At 38.9% G+C, this 19,759-nt stretch overlaps 1 protein-coding gene across 3 annotated transcripts in view; it reads right to left on the bottom strand.

Annotated features, from left to right (window-relative positions):
• Positions 1 to 19,759, bottom strand: part of adgrl1a (adhesion G protein-coupled receptor L1a) — a 60,721-nt gene that overhangs the window by 19,506 nt on the left and 21,456 nt on the right. For all 3 annotated transcript variants that reach the window (XM_084131242.1, XM_084131243.1, XM_084131244.1), the window contains 13 exons: positions 19,527 to 19,712; positions 18,751 to 18,789; positions 16,502 to 16,682; positions 14,787 to 14,909; positions 13,916 to 14,121; positions 12,136 to 12,309; positions 11,661 to 11,870; positions 4,624 to 4,844; positions 3,270 to 3,336; positions 2,522 to 2,613; positions 2,269 to 2,437; positions 565 to 720; positions 378 to 474 (listed from right to left, as the gene is read on the bottom strand). In XM_084131242.1, coding sequence (XP_083987368.1) covers positions 378 to 474; positions 565 to 720; positions 2,269 to 2,437; positions 2,522 to 2,613; positions 3,270 to 3,336; positions 4,624 to 4,844; positions 11,661 to 11,870; positions 12,136 to 12,309; positions 13,916 to 14,121; positions 14,787 to 14,909; positions 16,502 to 16,682; positions 18,751 to 18,789; positions 19,527 to 19,712 — 1,921 coding nt within the window. The remainder of the gene's footprint in view (positions 1 to 377; positions 475 to 564; positions 721 to 2,268; positions 2,438 to 2,521; positions 2,614 to 3,269; positions 3,337 to 4,623; positions 4,845 to 11,660; positions 11,871 to 12,135; positions 12,310 to 13,915; positions 14,122 to 14,786; positions 14,910 to 16,501; positions 16,683 to 18,750; positions 18,790 to 19,526; positions 19,713 to 19,759) is intronic.

A 19,759-nucleotide genomic window follows, 5' to 3' on the forward strand; every position in this document is an offset into this window, starting at 1 on the left:
AGACACATACAGACACGTGCAGTTTGGAACTGCTTATGCACATTGTGTATATCTCACCAATGCTAAATATATGCTTTTTAACAATATTTGAGTATAGAAAAAACATTTAAGGGACAGTTAATTTCAAAGTTTATTGCTGATTTGAAATCTGTTATTTAAATGTGAGTTTGGCCAGTACTTTCTTTATATATCAGTATTTCCCCATTCAGTAGACAAGATTTGGTCTTGCATGCCTGAAATAGAGGCATTGCAAATATGGTTGCTAAATGAACTGACTTTTCTCAGAAAAAAAATATGACCCCTTTAAGCACAGACACATATGTAGAGAGGGACTCTGGTGCATGCTTGGACATTTTGAGGCTGAAAGAGTGTCTCACCACGATTAAGGGTAGGAGTGCTGTTCATATCTCCGGCCATGAAGGATGACTCTGTCTGCTTTCGCACCGTGTCGTTCCACATACGTCGAATTCGGCTCTGAAACCGGTGAATGAGGTGATGGAATTGTTAAATGGAAGAGAACAGCAGTCTATAAATAGTAATGCTGTCAGTGTGCATGTGTGTCACCTGTCGGTGTATGGCTGCATGACGTGCCTGGCTGCCGGTGTAGTAGCGGTTGTTGGCACGCAGGGCAGAATTCTTCAGCGACCCATGAGAGCTCGTAGTAGAGGTGCGACTGCAGCAGTACGAATGACGCAGGCACTTGCTGTACTCCTTATGAACCTGAAACACAGAGCACTGGCACTTACACACACTACACATGTTGACTGATGCAGTAATGCATCTAAATTTTAGTACAGACATACTGTATATTGGGCCCTATCTTGCACCCAGCGCAATTGACTTTGTACACCGACGCATGTATCATTCCTATTTTGCACCCGCGCACAGCAGACTTTTCCCTCCACAGATGCACTAGTAAACTAGGAAACGCATTTGCGATCCCGGGGGCGGTGCAGCGAAAAGAGGAGGCGTGTTCCGGCGCAAACGTTCCCTGGTGCTATTTTGCAGGTTTAAAAACAATTCCGCCACTGACCAGGAAAAATCTAGTTTAAAGTCAGTGGCGCGTTGCGCATGTTATTCATATGCTATTTTAAGGGCGCATGCTTGGCCATAATCAATGTAGCGTGTGCACAACGCACATACACTTTGGTTTCTCATCTACACAGAAGCAGCAGTTTTCATTTTTGCAAATCATACAATTATTACAAGGAAAAATATTAACACACAAGGGAAATCATTGTTGTGTCCATGAAGATGTGAAAAAATAGGCATAAATCTAGCTTACACATTTACCCAAATTATTATACGCCCGTTTAACCGAAGCTAATTTGAGTGGGTTTCTCCCATCCCCATACAATGTCACTTCTCTGTGTTTTACGGCCCTGACGAGAACGTTGGCACTTGAAGTTTTATTTTTATTTTTTTACAAGGGTTGTCATTTTAGTAGTTCAAATTTTTTTTTAGTATATTGCAGTAATGCGACAGCATCGTTTTACAGTAACAAACTATAACACATAACAGTATAATCTGACAAAAGTCTTGCCCTCCATTCTCATTCGATTGTCAATTTCTGGCTCATGCCGACTTAAAAAGATGATTCAGTGATTCAACTGAACCTGAATTCACTGTCATCACAGCTAGACATCACTATTTTTTGACTCTTTTAGTTTGAAATTAAGGCATTTCCAGTGTTATTAATTGTATATTATATACATTTATTTGTTTAATGCTGTCAGCCTAAACAATGTCCTTACTGTGTCATAAAAATAGCTCTAACTGTAAAAATGAATGATATCATTAGATAGTTATATATTTAATAACATTACCTTTTTAATAAATTTCCAGTGTAGTTCGCTACTTTTTGTTAATAACTCAGATAGTCAAATGGTAGCTTGAGTGATGTTTAACTACTTTAAATTATACAGTAAGTAGCTTGGGAAATAAGAGTTTCAAAAATACTTCTCCCCAGGGCTCAACAAATGGTGCAAGTTTGGGCTATATTTGGCTGAACAATGGCAGATGGAGTGCTTGAAAACCTGTTTGAAAACAATAATCTAGCAAAAAATGACCTTTAAATAAAGCTAATTATGATAATTATCTTTATGATAATGATAATTATCATGATACAGATGAATTCTAATCCAAAGCTTTCTCCTATTCTTACATTTTTTCTTCTTCTCATATTTAGCTAACTTCTAATATAAGGAAATTTAGCAGCAAATGTGTCCCCAAAGTACTATCTAGGTATGAAATATTAATGAGACTGACCTTTTTCTGTAGAGCACAATGGAAGATAAAGATGAACATGCCCTGGAAGGCATTGAAGGTAGTGAAAAGGTACGCCATGATAACAGTGTTCTCATTGATGAAGAGGAGGCCAAAGGCCCAGGTCAGGCCCAAGAGGAAGAGCAATGCGATAGCCCCCAGAGCCCAGGACCTGAGTGTGAACATTCACAAATCCATAAACATACAGCAAAAAAAGGCGATTATAATATGTATTTTTGCAGTGGAAGACACTCACTTGATGTTGTCCAGGCGGCTGGAGTCGGGTTTGAGAGCGGACGAGTTACGGATCATCTTGTGAAGTGTTATCATGAGGAACACCAGGTTTAACTAAAGGCCAAAGATGAGACAAAGGAAAAGGTGTTAGGAATGTAACTCAATGATTTCATAAAGACAAAAATGTCTAAGTTTTTGTGACAAATGAAAACCTATTGGTTATTCAAAAAAGGACAAACCCTTTAGAAAACGTCTAAACAGGAAAGACAGTTTAAACCCCTGGTTTCTTTCTAACAATAGAGCTCATTCATAAAACACAAGCAAAAGTTCTGTGTAAACTGCTTGTGAAACCGTTCTAGCTTAAATTGCTGCAATTAAATGCACGATTTACATGAGAATGGTGATACGAACATTTACACAGAAATTCGCTCTGTTTGTGTTAGATTAGAGACCCAATGCAAGAAAGAAAAAAAAAACTTTTTTTTTTTTTTTTACCCACAAACTAATAACAACAAAAACAGCGCTAGCGCATTAGTAAAATATATTGTAATTACGAAAATGTCAGCAACTTCCCGTATCTAAACCTAATCTAAACTCCACACTCATATAAAGCATATTACAGCCAAAACATAGTTGTCAGCAGCAACAGATCCATAGGTGAACAAAAGTGCTTTGTTTGATATGACTAGCACAGCACTTTTCAGAGGGAAAAAAGAACAAACTCTGTGAGCAAAGCAGAGAGTGCGCTGAATGTTTAGAGAGAACAATACCATGATAATGAAGGACACAGGGCCGATAAAACTCCAGATGAAGTAGTTATCCACCCTCAACCAGCACCTACACACAAAACACACACAATAACTTTATTATAACATTTCACTGTTCAAAGAACGATCACTTCATTACAGGCAAAATCGCATGCACTTTTATAATTTATCTAATTATTGATCATTGAATCCACTGAAACAATGGCAAACTATCTTAAAATATTATTACTATAAACATCATGATACATTTTTGGCATAAAACAAGCTAATAAAAGAGCAATAAAAGTCTAGTTGAAGGTTAAGCTCAGTTTTTAATCATTAGCACACTGAGTCAGCGTCTCATTTTCTGCACTGTAGTCAACATTCAAAAGTCTGCAGCTGTGCTATTTTTCCTCACTCGCACACACATAAACACAGACCAACACACACTTGCATGCACACAAACACGCAGAGCGACACACACGCGCACATGCGGTTATCAGCTCAGTTAAAGGGGTGCTGTAAGCCGGCCTCCATGCCGGAGACGCCGGTACGAATCCCGCTCTGAACGGGTCGAGTATGACTAGTTACATTTGGTGCCGTGACCCGGATGGGTTTGGGGGGGGGGGGTGAGTGTAATGGAGGCAAACTAGTAAGAGCTGTGTGTGTAAACCTCACTCCCCTGGCCTCAAGAGGCATTCCAGAGATCTTTAGTATCCTTGTTAGCGTGCCCACCTCCCCTGACGGAGATGCCGGTTCGAATCCCACTCGGAGCGGATCGAATAGGACCGGTCACACACACATATACATAAGCATATTTTATAAGCAAAAGCACACACACACACACACACACAAATAAATAAAAATGAAAGCTAAGAAAACACTTAAGAAATGTAACTGTTTTTCAGGCCTGGGATTACTATTTTTAAACCCCCTGGTTAATATTTCCAGGTTTTCCAGACTGTTTTCAAATTGGCTAGTTTTCAGATTGCTAAAAAAGACTAGTGGGATGCTCCCTTAAGAAGTGTTCTTTTAAAGTAATGTATCAGAACAAGATCTGTCAGATTTATGTGTGCTATTTCAAAACAAAAAAAGTGCTTGCAACACCTTTAACTGGCTTCATTTATAATTCACATGATGACCTTGGTAAAGCCAGGATCACATGACAGCAACCAATCTACTGAACTCCAAACTACATAATACCAGTATACGTTTCCTAGTGAAAGACGATTCTGTAATTGGAATTTAAACTCCCAGAGTGCCATTTTGCTGGAATCCATTTAAATGAAACAAATGGTTTAAAGAGGGGTTGTGCCCCCTGCTTAAAAACCCAACGGCCATTGTATGGCCAAGTGCAAATAGTCTGCTTCACACGTACGCTTTTTTAGTCCCGTAGCTGCGATAGTCAATGGCTGCTGAGATGCCCACCACCAGGGCGGGAAAGCAATAGCCGCACAGGTAGTAGTATTTCTTCCGAGAGTACTCGCTCTCGAAGACCTCCACCAGCATCAGATACAGCTGGATTCCCTCCAGACACATCCAGGAGAACGCAGCCAGGAAGAAGAAATGCAGCAGGCCCGCAAAAATGGGGCATGCAATCTGCGTTCGGACAAAGAGAAGGAAGAGGGGGTTAGCGAGAAACATATCAGAAGTACATTTGATGATACTCACTTAGCGACTATGAAAGGGACAGTTCACCCAAAAATGAAAATTATTTTCTCACCCTTCATGTTGTTCCAAACATGTGTGACTTTCTTTCATTTCAGGAATACAAAAGAAGATGTTTTGAAGAATGATAACCAAACAGTTTGCGGTTCCTATTGACTTTCACTGTATGGGGAAAAACACAATGGAAGCGGGAACCGAAACAACAACATTCTTCAAAATAATCCTTTCTGTTTCACAGAAGAAAGTAAGTCATACAGGTTTGGAATAACAGTAAGGATGAGTAAATGATGACAGAATGTTAATTTCTGGGTGAATTATCTTTTGAAAACTGGTGCACATTGGGTTACACTTCATTTTGATGGTCCAACTACATGTCAACTAACTCTCATTAGAGTATTAGTAGACTGTAGTAGACTGTTAGGTTAGGGTTCGGGTTAGTGGAAAAAGTTGACATGTAGTTGCAAAGTTACTTATAGTCAGCAGTAGGGCTGGGAATCACTGGGTACTTCGCGATACGATACGCGATACATTGTTCACGATACCGATAATATCACGATATGGCGATACTGCGATAATCGATATATTATCAGTAATAACTCACAATATATCATGTTTTAAGAAATAAAAAGATTTTTTTTTTAATTAGGAAAATGAATCTCCATTTATTTTTTTGGATGAAACACAATAACAAAAACAACTTGTGTCTTATCAGTTGCAACAAAACTATTTTTGTTTTGCTGCAGATGATTTTTTTTCACTCGGGAGAAATCGAGTGGAATCGGTGATGCTCGCATGGTCGCGGCTCGCAGCGTGTGAGAGGAATTACAAGCCGAGCCGAGCACGTTACGAGCACCTCCTGACCTCCCGATAATTTTTAAACATGTTTTTTCACCAGCTGTCCCCTATTGCCAAATCATACACAACCACGTCGATGGGGCTACCTCAGTGGCAGCAACCATACAGCGTGCGCATACACTGTCACTATCACGTCACACACACACACTTTTCTCTCTCTCTCTCCCATTTGCAACATGACGGTCTCTGTGTTTAGCGCGAAAGCCCACGTGATTGCTGCCGGCTCGGGATCAAATTCATGCAGGACAGTAGTGCTGTGTACCAGTTTGACGCGATTATCAGTTAAACTGACTCGCAACGTGTGCAATATCTCACGACCTCCCGAGTGTCCGAACTCGCACCGTGTACGCACGCCCTAACGGCTTTTAAGATCGATACTTGGCAAGAGCGCATCGAGAATCGATCGCGGGAGAAAATATTGCGAGATATCGCCATATCGATATTTTGGCGCACCCCTAGTCAGCAGAATGTCTGTTGGTGGACCATCACAATAAAGTGTTAGCAGATATTAGGCAGTCTATTAGTCTATTAATAGGCTACTCTAATGACTATAGATGGGTTTCCGTTTCTCGAATTACCCATTATCCTCTGCGGCGCGCCGCCATGTTGTGTGTCAAAGCTGTCAGTAAGCCACTGGGAGACACGGCTCATTCACTGTGCTGCATTAATAGAAAGCCAGTTAATATAAAGTATTTTTGACTCTTTTGTGTTGAGATAACGATGACAAATTAAGAAGAAGAAAGTCTCTGGAAGCATACAATTATTTTGTTAGAATGTCGGAGTTAAAATTTTATGTGGTCGCATTTGTGCGAGTGCATGGTCATACACTACTCAGTTAAATTCACGCATGAATTCTCCTGCATTGAACTTGTTTTAGCGCCCGCCAAAGTCTTATTTGATCGGTGAGTAATGTAGATGAACTGGGTGCATGTTTAACTGAAAGAACGAGCAGATAGAGAGAGAGCCGGTCGCGCGCGCGCACTCTCTCTCTCTCTTCGGAGCCAGGCGAACATGTAAACAAGACTTCACCGTCTCCAAACTAAGCGCTGTCTTGCTCTCTCTCCCTCGTGGAAATGTTAGTCTGGAGCCCTGCATTGACGGTTCACATCGCTGTAGCCAGGCGGCTGATATCTGCACAGCCCTTATTATATGGTACATTTAGACTCGGTGTCAAGACAACACCATCTGGGTAAAACAACAACAACAACAACACAACGCTCCGAGCTAATTTAGTGTAACTTAGGAGAGAGATGGAGAGCAGAGGCACGGAGCGATGTGCTCGACAGAGAAAGTGATGAAGGTGGACAATCGTCAGAGTGTGCTTCTGCCCAGCCAACACCTCTCAAGGGCTGTGTCGATAGTAGCCGCCTGGGTACAGCGATTTGACAGCCGATTATAGCTAGCTAGCGCATTTAGCTAGCCCATCTTGGAAATGATTAGATAAAGTGTCACATCTCCAGAGCACAAAACCTCTAAATGTTCACAAGAGCAGCACTGAACATTAACTCAAGCCAAACGGAGAATAATCGTATGATTTTTATGTTCAGAATAATGCCGATTCAGGGTATTATCATGCTCCGTAACACAAACGCTTGACCCACTTGACACACAAGATGGCGCCGTAAGGAGTTGCGGGAGAAATGTGACGTCATCGGAAACCTATCTATAGTTGACATGTAGTTGCAAAGTTAATTTTTTTAGTAAGTAAAATGTCTAAAGTGGACCATCGAAATAAAGTATTACCCCACATTGCACTTTGTTTTGGTCCAGAACCACCTACAGTACATTTACACGACAACCATGTACTCAAAACGGAAAAGTTTTTCCTTTACGTTGTCAAAATGATCCCCGTTCACACAGATCAGTGAAAACAATTAAAAATGCTGTATTATGCTGCCAGGCCAGTAGGTGGCGATGTCACATTGTGAAGAAACACTATGCACCTATAGACTGAACATGTGATAAACATGTGCATGATGTCACCATTTTCACAAATTTGTGTTTTTGTAGTTTACACTGAGACGATAACGATGTATAGTTGTCAAAAAATTGCACTAATTTTTAAAGGTTTTAAAGGTTTTAAAGGTTTGCATTTTCAGGCCTCCAAGATGTCATTGACGTGTAAATTAACAGCCATAAATGAAATGCATAAAAAGTTTTGTGTTTTAGTTGAAAACGGTGTCTTGTAAATGGCCACTTGCACAGGAGGAGACCCTCTGACTGACATGGAAATTCTCTGTCCCCTAAAGCTTCAAAATCATAAATTCATCCCTGTCCTTTTCTGGATGATAATGACATTTGTACATGTTTTATATTGCTGGGCTGCAGTGGGAAGGAAAAGAAAATGTAGCCTTCACATTAAAAGGACTCCAAGCAGAATCATCTGCCAATCGATTGGCTGAACGGAATGCGCAGACGGTAAACAGTGATCCCACTATTGCAAGCGCACTCACCTGAAAACATCCACCTTTCAGCAAATCACTTAGTGCAAACGTCTCATAACTATATTAATATTCATGACTCAAATTGTGCTTGGCACAGTTTGTGCGGTGAGCCTGAGACGAAAGTACGTTTCTGAGGAGAGAAGACGTGAACAACAGAAGATAAATAATCTACGACCAAAAAAATAAATAAAATAAATATATATATATATATGTGTGTGTGTGTGTGTGTGTGTGTGTGTGTGTGTGTGTGTGTGTGTGTGTGTGTGTGTGTATATATATATATATATATATATATATATATGAAGAGTTCAGATGCAAAAGCCTCTAAGTGCCATCTGAAATTTTCTTCTAGAATGATAATTTTTATGAAGCTTGTATATTTAAGTTCAGTAATTTCACTTAAATGACAATGAAAATTACCTATTAATTGTCATTTAAGTGAAATTACTGAACTTAAATATACGAGATTGATAAAAATTATCATTCTAGAAGAAAATTTCAGATGGCACTTAGAGGCTTTTGCATCTGAATTCTTCATATATATATATATATATATATATATATATATATATATATATACACATATTTATTTTTATCTATATATTTTATATTTTTATTTTATATATATATATATATATATATATATATATATATATATCAGGGCTAAAATATTGTTGCGACAACTATACGTATATATATATAAAATATAAAATATAATATAAAATATTGTTGCGACAACTATACGTATATATATATATACGTATAGTTGTCGCAACAATATTTTAGCCCTGATATTTAAACTTTTAGGACTTGTATGTATTGTAGAGTGACTGATGTATCTGGAAAGTTTGGTTAATAAACTTTAAAATAATCTTAGTGTATCCATGGAAACTAGGTATTTAAACAACCACACTTGCAAAGAGAGGCTGATGAGATTCATAATGCACCCCACACACTTTATGTATTGTTAGTACGCCCCTGCAAAGCAGAGATACCGATTTGCTCATGGATTTATCATTTACTTAAGTGTTTCAAACAAGACTCTTATCTTCCATAAAAAAAAAATAATAAAAAAAATCAATGCCTCAAAGCCTGCAAACATTATCCAGTTCTTCTTCTGAACAGCTCATTGAAGCAACCTTGGTATCTTGACAATGATTTTGATTCCCATCATACTATTGCAACCTGAACTCTGGAAGACGTATTAAACCACCACTGCTTTCAACGGGAAACTTTTGGTGTCAAAACACTGATGTCAAGGGCATCACCATTTGTCCATTTGTATGGAAACTAATGTCACAATATCCTAATTATTTTGCAGGCTAAAATGTGTCCATGCTAATTTTCACTTCTGAAGAGAGCTATATTGATTATGCAATTAATCAGCTGCTCTTGAATCTGAAACCACAGAAGGTCTGATACTTAAGAGCTTATACTTGCGAGCACGTATAATTTTCGATCTGAACTCAGCAACATTAATTTGTTCACAGTGGTTAATGTTTTAATCGGTTGTTCTGCTCTGCTGAAGTGTTTTTTCACTAGGGTTTTGATTTTTGGTTGGCTGACTAAAACATAAGCCTCATCAACATCAACTATCATCAGATGTACTTCCAGTGGTCAATGTTAAACTCTGTTCCATGCTCAAAGAATCACAATGGGTACTGTTTTAATTGGCCAACCAAAAAAAGAAGACCTGACACTTCGATAGAGCAGGAGAACAGAATACACCAAAAAACAGTAACCTTAAAACCAACTTAATTGGCCCCAAAGAATAAAATACAGGGGCAGCTGGTTAAAGGCACAGAAAATGCATAATCAACATATAATACAGCTTTCTTCAAAAAATCTGGAGCATGTAAGCAGTGGAAGCAGAGTTGCATAATATTGCCTGGAGGCATTATTATTTTTTTTTTTTGAAAGTCAGAGTGAAAGTGTTTTCTCTAGCTCCAAGACTGTTCCATCATGTGCATAACACAAGCTAACAGGCTAATATTTGTGTTTCTAAAATGTATTGTTAAATTTACACTACAGTTCAAAAGTTTGGGTCAGTAAATTCTTTTGTGTCTTTGAATGCCTCTGGAATGCAGCTCATCAAGGCTGCATTTAATTGATCAAAAATACAGTAAAACAACAATATTTTCAATCTTAATTTATTTTAAAGTGGCCCTATTATGCTTTTTCTGGATATTATCTTTCATGTAGTGTGTAATATAGCTGTATGCGAATGTAAAAGGTCTGCAAAGTTTCAAAGATCGTAGTGTACGATAAAATTAATTATTGTCTCCCAGTACAAAGAATTGATTCTGAACTGCCTGAAACAAATCGTCAGTAACTCCAGTCTTACTTCCTGCTCAAATCTACGTAGGTCTGTAACAAATTTGCTTAATGCCCAGTATGGTCTTCATTGGCTGCCTGCGAACAATGTCTATTTTGACCTGCCGTCAAACACTGTAGTTGTAGCTGAGGCCTGGAAGAGTTTGGTTCGAGAAGACGCTGTTTTCTGCTTTGCGAAAGCAAATCCACATTGTATGCCCTTCCAAAGGATCTAAGCCATTGTTACTGATCATATCACTGTGTATCAAGTGCTGAGGAAGCCTCCGGAGCTGAAATTCATATATGGTGATGGGTGTTTCGTTTCTGACACCCACTGTAACCAATCACAACAGACTGGGCTATCTGACCAATCTGAGCAGAGTAGACCAATCACAACAGACTGGGTCATCTGACCAATCAGAGGAGAGTAGACCAATCACAACAGACTGGGTCATCTAACCAATCTGAGCAGAGTAGACCAATCACTGACTGAGCCGTCGAACCAATTAGAGCAGAGTAGACCAATCACAACAGACTGGGCTGTCTGACCAATCAGAGCAGAGTAGGCTCTCGGAAGGAGGGGTTTAGAGAGATGTTGTATTTATCTTAGGATTTCAGGGTTTCAGACAGGTGTTTGGTGTTTTAAGCCCCCAACGGCGCCTTCCAGGCAGCGAGGGGATGGGTAGGTTTAAGGTTGAGGGTAGGGTTAGCTGCCTCTAAGGAGCCATTGGGGGCTTAAAACACCATCAAGCATTTCAGACACTGTGAGAAAAGAGGTGATGCTGCAAGTTTTCAACAGTAGTGTATTGGTATATACGGGAGTGAGCAAGAACATGAGGAATGGAAAACCGGTCCCAGTAAAGTACATCAGATTGTGATAGTCTGCTACATCCTTAACAACCGAGCACTCAGAGCAAGCACTCATCTGCAAGATGGGGAATTGTGGCATGCAAATGAATGCAAATTACCTGCACTTAATGCAGTTCGCATTTAAGGGCTTTAGTTAATCAAATGCTAAAACAATGCAGACAGCACGTACTATCAGTGGGTGCACATAAATGTCACAATCAGCGTATGAAATTCATTCTCAGTGCGCTCTCCCCTTTATATTTATATAGATCATTAGACTGCTCACGTGATACTGCGTCTTGTCGATGCCGATGAGGAAGAGGAGCTCAGCAATAAAGAGGTTGATGCAGAGGTTCTTGTGGATGGTGTTGCGGTCGGTCTGCAGGCCTCGCAGGAAGCAGAAGGTGGAGATGCAGATGGCGAGACACACCAGAGAAATGACGATACCCACCCACGTGATCACAAAGAGAATCAACTCGTGCATCCTTCCTGGATACTGAGAGAGTGAGAGATGGATAAGGGAAATGGCATAAACGGATAGGCTGCCTGAGGGAGAGTGACTTATGAAAATCCAGTAAATGTCAAGCTGAAACTGCGGTATGTGTATTTGTGTAATTTGCTTTTGTGTGTATAGATGTGTGTGTGTGTGTCTTACAGACTGCATGGAAGTGAAAAAGTTGTTTATGTGTATGAGAGCTTTATTCAAATTTGTTTATCAGCCAGTGATAAATGTAAGGGAATGTGTGTGTGCTTGCGCTTACGTCAGGTTCGTGGTGTACCATCAGCACAGCGAAGTTGGTTAGATGACTACAAGAGCAGGTTGTGTGTGTGCTGTTGCTGTCCATCAGCCTGCAGCCCTGAGATGACCACTGGCCCGTCATCGAACGCTCCGAGTAGTTCCAGAAAGAACAGTTTGGGGTTAAATGATTCTCCAGCTGCAAAGATGTGGGGACATGAGAAAACAACAGAGAGACGGGACAATACTCAATATCAGTGGCTTTCACAAATAATGTTTTCTTGGCATGATATGAGCTTGAGGAATGGTTTGTCCATGAGGTTCCATGTCAGACCTTTCTGAATTAAAGTATGGCCAACATGGAATGCATGGACAATCCTATTTAATTCCTCATGGAACCCATGGACAAACCCATTTCAGGCCCTTACTGGGGTTAATTCAGATAGAGCCGACATGGAACCTATGGACAAACCTATTTAGGGCCCTTACTGGGGTTAATTCAGATCGGGCCGACATGGAACTCATGAACAAACCCATTTAAGGCCCATACTCGGGTTAATTCAGATAGGGCCGACATGGAACACAGGGACAATCCTATTTAGGGCTCATACTGGGCTACTTCGTCATGAAACCCATGGACAAATCCATTTAGGGCTCATACATGGGGTTAATTCAGATAGGTACTGACATGAAACCCATGGACAAACCCATTTAAGGCCCTTACAGGGACTAATTCAAAAGAGCCGACATGAAACCCATGGACAAACCCATTTAAGACCCTTACAGGGACTAATTCAAAAGAGCTGGCATGAAACCCATGGACAAACCCATTTGGAGCCTATACTGAGGGCTAATTCAGATAGGGCCGACATGAAACCCATGGACAAACACATATAGGTCCCTTACTGGTGCTAATTAGATAAAGCTGACATGAAACCCATGGACAAATCCATTTGGGGCCCATACCAGGGTGGGAATTATACCGCGGCCACGGCTTATTTATTTATATTATTTTCACTGTATTGTCTGAAACAGCAGTTTCTGCACTGCAAAGGCAGCACAGTTAGACTGAATTATAAACAATACATCTCTCATTTATTCTCAAGTAGTGAAACACATTACAGAACTGACCAAAGGAATTATGTTTGTATTTATCTGTTCAACATGTTCAGAAGAATTCATGACTAAGAGGCACAAACAATTTACTGCTGCGTTCATTTTCTCACAAATGTGCGTTGTTCTGTCACAGCAAATGTTAATTATAGACACATGTACCAGTCACAGTGTTGAATGAACTGAGGTTACAGGATGGTGATTTCAGCTTACAAGTGTAGACAAAATGCCTGTACATTTTTATGCAAATCACACATGTGTTAAATGAAGGAGCTATTGTTGTGTTGTTAGTTACTTCCTTAAAATAACAGTTTCTTTACAATTTGAGAAAAGTAGTTCACATATCATGTTTTTATTTTTTATTTTATTTTTTTATAATCCTCTTATGCTCACCAAGGCTGCAAATATTTGATAAGAAATACTGTACAAAAACTGACGCAAAACTTCTGAATGGTAGTGTACATGAAGTACAATGTTATGGTTTGAGGACAGGTGGTTTTAGGGGTAGTGATAATTAAATAATAATCATTGAGTTGAATGCAATTTTTTTTTTTTTTTTTTTTTTACAAAATGATTTACACAGAAACTCGATATGCTGTTGTTTAATGTAAGAGAGCCCATGTGTAAGATTAGCTAATGCAAGATGGCTTTATAGTTTATTGCTTGTGTGTGTCTATGAGAGTTTAATGTACCTGTAAATGTCTAAGTGTGAACACCACAGGCTCGGTCAGAAACACTCGACTGGACTCCTTATTGATTGACGCTGCGATGACGTGTGAATTCACCGCCAAGCCCCGCCCACCAGGCCCCGCCTCCATTTCCATCTTCACTGTGGCGTTTTCAGTGGACAGGAACGGGCCCAGGTTCTTGTACAGCACGAAAACCACTTTTACCTGGCCTGTATGGAGAAACACAGCACAAGAAAGAGAGTGGCAGGAGGATATGAATAACAACTAAGACGAAAAAGGGAGCGGTGGAGCGAGATGAGTGAAGGTTAAAATGATTTTGACTGGGAGGGGGTGAGTGAGTGATCAGGGGATAAAGGAATTTTAATATGGAGGGCAACGTAACATTCATCTCTTCAGCGCTCACTCACTCCGTTTCTTCCGTATGAATATTTCATGTGCGTTTGTTTCAATCATACTAATCTCGCTTCCCCCGCCCGACCTGCCTCCGCAGAGAAGCAGCGAACGAAGGCGTACCTTCAAAAAGAGGCAAAACGCAGGAGTGGCGGAAAAAGCGAAGAGTAGGAGAGATGATGGCGGGATAAGATGGTTAAGAGATGGAGGCGACAGGAAGGAGAGAAGCAGGAGAAAAGAGAGCTGAGATTGCTCCGTCAGCCTGAAAATGATAGTAATCTAGTCGCCTCTCGGGCTGTTCGATTAGGAGTGCCGTTAAGAAACCATCAGGGAAGAAATAGTCTTTTGTTAATCTGATTAGGTTTATTATTATCAACTAATAACGGCATAAACCAAAGTGGAAATTTGGCTAAGCTTCAGTGAAACTGCACGGGGAAGAGCGATGGAAGGGGGGCGGAAGGAGAGAGATGCAGCTTTGACTGACCGTTACGGCTGTACTGTTTGAAGGTGGAAGCCGAGAGCTGGATGCTGCTGTCACTGGGACCGTTCTGAGGGAACGACAAATCCTGAGAATCCGTCTCTGTGTTCAACACACGCACCTCTAAATCTAAAGACACACAAAAACACACACTTTGAGTGTTTGAACTGTAATGAAACAGCAAAAAAAACAACAACTTTAAAGGTTACAATAAAGCTACACATTTGGAAAAGTTAAAGTATGTTAAAAGAGTAGCTAACTACACTGAAGCTATTTTTATATTATATACACTACTGTTCAAAAGTTTGGGGTCATTAAGAAATTAATACTTTTGTAGGTAACAATATTTCATATTAATAGACTGTCTGCTTAATATCTGCTAACACTTTATTTTGACGGTCCTCCAACAGACATTCAGATAATCCTACTGATCGGATAGCTATACGATTTGTTAAAATGGTTCCATTTACACTTGACTGCATAAATGTGTAAATTCCTGCACTATATGCAAATCCAACAGAGTTCACGTCAACGGAAGTAACAGATATGAGCTGCATTTTTTTATCATCAGCTAATTTTAAGATCAAAGACCGCAATAGGAGAGAGAGCGGCATCAGCACTGGTAAGATCATTTAGTCTCACTACTTTTAATGAAGATGATTGTGTTTTGAGCGTCTGCGATTTACACTCAGTTTCATTGGTGGCAGTTTGCGCATTGGTTCTGCTACTCATCTGTGGCGATGCGTGTTGCAGTATCACTGTCATAACTGGCAATAATAACGTCATATAGTCTATAACACACTCTCACAGAGGAATAAAATGTACATTTGTGGTTTCAACAACCATACGCATTCACACTTGTCCAGTTCCGTCTGGAATGCGTCTCAAAACCACCTCCTGAAGTGGTTTAAGCGATTATAAATCCGTCTCAAATGCGTTTCAGAGTGCATTTACACCTCATCTTTTCACGATCGGATATATATCCGATCAGAGAAAATACATGAAGTGACCAAGTGTAAACAGGCCCAAAGAATCCTGAAGGAAAGAAACGGATCTCGGTTTCCACAAAAAATATTGAGAAGCTCAGCTGTTTTCAACATTGATAATAATAAGACATGTCTCTTGAACATCATATCATCATATTAGAATGTTTTCTAAAGGATCATGTGACACTGAAGACTGGAGTAATGATGCTGAAAATTCAGCTTTGATCAATTATATCTTAAAATATATTAACATAGAATATATTTATTTAACTTATGATACTATTTCACAATATGACTGTTTTAAAGTATTTTTGATCAAATAAATATGGCCTTGGTGAGCATAAGAGACTTCTTTCAAAAACATAAACTTTTTAACAGTGGTGTATATTTATTAAAATAGCAGTATTTTACAAAAAAAATAAAAATAAATGTGTGCAGGGAACTGAGTAATGACTGCCGAATTAATATTTTAAACATATCAATTAAATGAGCTATTATAATGAATAATTCCCTATAACGAATCAGACTTCTCAATGCTACCTGAGGGTGAGACAACATTCTAGGACAGTGTGTTTGCTTGACTGAACAGCTGCAAACAGAGATGTAACATTAAGTTGCGCTACACTGCTATTAAGTCACTCGGGAATGAATAGCTTGTTACCGGAAAAAACACAATTCATGTTTTTGAAAGAGCCATCAATACTTTAATTTAGTTACACCGCGACAGAAACTCACCGACATTGGCAGCATGGTCTGAGAAGTGATTATTGTACATGTTGTTGGCCAACAGGAAGGCGCCTTTCTCCATGACGTCCAGTAGCATGGTGGCGGTGTGCGCCTGCTCCGTACTGTTCATGTCCTGCCATGACTCTAAAGCCTCGGCACGCAGGAGATTATCCACAGTCTGCACAACCGCCTGCGCACACATACACAAACAAACATAGTGACACTTCATTATGATTACATTTGACATCAAAGATCACAAAATATGACTCTCTGGGAATCTTACGTAACGCCTGGAATTTATTTCTACTAAGGAGCAACATCTTATAGGCCATTATAAATGACATGAGTGCTAAAAGAAAGCCTTGGGCAAGACATACAGTATTATCATTGCTAGAAGTCTCTCTCTCTCTCTCTCTCTCTCTCTCTCTCTCTCTCGCACACACAAGCACACACGCACACACTGCAGATAAAATTAATCTGAGGTAGGCATATGCAATAAAAAATATGGATGGCACTTTCTATGAAGCCTGTATATGTTATGCATTATGAATGCAGTCATAATGCCACATTGTAATGCATTATATCTTTTCATTAAAAGTAACCGCCAATATAATATATTATAAAAATTCCTGGTACCATGTTAAAAGTCGCCATGAAATTCATTCAAAAAGTCATTTAAAAAAAAAAATGTTTTTTAATATATTTAATATCTAAAATGTATTCTTGTGATCAAAGCTGAATTTTTAACATCATTACTTTAGTCTTAAGTGTCACACGATCCTTCAGAAATCATTGTAATATGATGATTTGATGCTATTATAATACATTTTCTTATCATTATTAATGTTGAAAACAGTTGAAAGAGTAAAAAACATTTCAGGATTCTTTGATGAATAAAACGTTCAAAAGAACAGCATTTATTCGAAATAGCTTTTTAAACATTATAAATCTTTACTTTCACATTTGATCAATGCAATACATCCTTGCTGAATTAAATTAATTATTTGAAAACTTTTGAACAGAGACGTATATGCATTTAAAATGTGCATCCTCTTAAAGGGAACTGAGCCGAAAATAAATAAATAAATGTTGCACCACATATGTTTGTCCAATCAAAATCTCCCAAGAATGAGAAATAATACCACCTGGAACTAAATGTTTCTTTAGAGTATTTTAGTACAGTAGCCCTTCAGAACCACACTGTAAAAAAAAAAAAGTTGAGAAAACTTAAAAGTTTAAGGCAACCAGCTGCAGGACATTTTTGAGTTTTCTCAACTTAGGTGTTTGAGTTATCTCAACTTTTCTCAACTTTTTTATGTTAAATAGTTGAATAAACTTTAAAAACTGAGTTTGTCATACAAAACGTAAGTTGGATTTTTTACAGTGCACAGCTGAACAGCCCGAATGTGTAATGAAATGCCCAGATACATAAGGATTTTTTTATGAATGTATATTAATATCTTTGAAAAGCATTTTATATACAGGTTTCCTAGAAAGTGTTGTCATAAAATGCTCACAGTCAAGAGCAGGATAGGAGTCGAGCATCAGTATATGTGTGTGCAGTGTGTTCGTACACCTTTTCCAAGGTCAAATTCAAGCACTTTTCAAGCACTTTCAAGGTCCATTTTAAAGCTTTTTCCAGCACCTTACACCACCGTAAATTACATACCAATACATAGTCAAAATTATTATTTAGTGTTTTTAGCACATTAAAAGAGATAATGCTATAAACAGCCAAAATTGTTTTTCGTAATAGCACAAGGATTAGATATTTAAGCATATCACAAGTTTTATTTTTCAAAATGTATCACTGTCTAAGTAGATAATGCCAATTAATAAATCTTTTCATGATATTAATGTCCAAATATTGCTTCCTGATTTTCAGGCTGTAAAACTGAAGTAATTTCAATAAAAACGGAGCATCCAAACAAGCGCGGAAATCAAAATGAAAACTCCGCCTACTTTTGCTCTGGCCAGCATAGCGCAAATCGCTCTGTATCTGAAGGGCTACATTTTATTTCTCCATTTAATAAACAAACTATTCAGTCAGACAGGTATTTGTTGTGAAAGAAATCCAGTTGCAATTTCAAGCATTTTCAAGCATTTTATCAAAAATGTAAGCACTTTTCAAACCTTGAAAACACAACATCAAAATTCAAGCATTTTCAAGGATTTCAAGCACCCTACGGACCCTGAAACGGAGGATAAGACGAGATACGAGAGGTGAAGTGTCTCATACAGATAACACTGCACAATACCTGAACATAAGCCCGACAGGTCCTCTCTCGCTTCTGCCACTGCAAGACACAACAAAACAGCTTCAGTTACACTCACAAATTCATGTAGAAGAGTCATGTCAATCATCTGATTTTGAGTCAATTTATAATCTACTTTATTGGCTCTTACAGCCAACAACAGCAAAAGAATCAAAGCCCACATAGACCTCGACCAAGCAAATAGATATAACAAACAATGTGATTGAAACAACAAAGTATTTCCATGTTTTCCCCATGAAATTACGTTTAATTATCTATGGAAAGCACAACTAATGATCTTCGCAACGGATGTGAGTCAATCAATCGAAACTAACTTTAGCTGGACAATAACTTTATTCTAGAGCTGTTGTAAAGCCAAAACAATCTCTGTTACTGTAATTTCCTATTATCACTGTAAAGCTGCTTTGAAACAATTCATATTGTTAAAAGTGCTATATAAATGAAGGTGACTTGACTTGACTTGAATCGATTAATCGGAAAAATAATCGACAGATTAATTGACTATCAAAATAATCGTTAGTTGCAGCCCTAATAATAACTTTTTCAATTTATTATTATTATTTTTTTCAATTGAAAATGAGCTACTAAAGCAATAAAAAGGGGGAAAGAAGTGAGGCAGAAATAGGTGTATGCCGAGCCTCTATTCATGTCAAGGCTATGAGTTGGGAGGGTACACCGATGTGGCAGCAAACAGAACATGAAGGGCTTGTTTAAAGGGCAAATGTGTGTGTGAGAGCGTGCATGCATGCATTTGTCACCTTATTATAGTTCCTGGCAGCCGATTCCTTATTCCCGGGTCTGAGTGCTTGCAGCTGTGCGTCTAATATATCCAATAGCTGCTCGATGAGTCTGACAGAGGAACTGACATCACCAGCGTGAATGCGGCCCTGCGTGTGGTTCACCAGCTCAGCAGCGATGTTTGCAGCATTCTCTCCGCTTTTTATCTACACAGTGAACACACACACACACACACAGACTGGTCTCTAAAGCT

This window comes from Abramis brama (genome assembly GCF_963993115.1).
Source record: "Abramis brama genome assembly, chromosome: 1".
In the NCBI taxonomy this organism is placed as follows: domain Eukaryota; kingdom Metazoa; phylum Chordata; class Actinopteri; order Cypriniformes; family Leuciscidae; genus Abramis; species Abramis brama.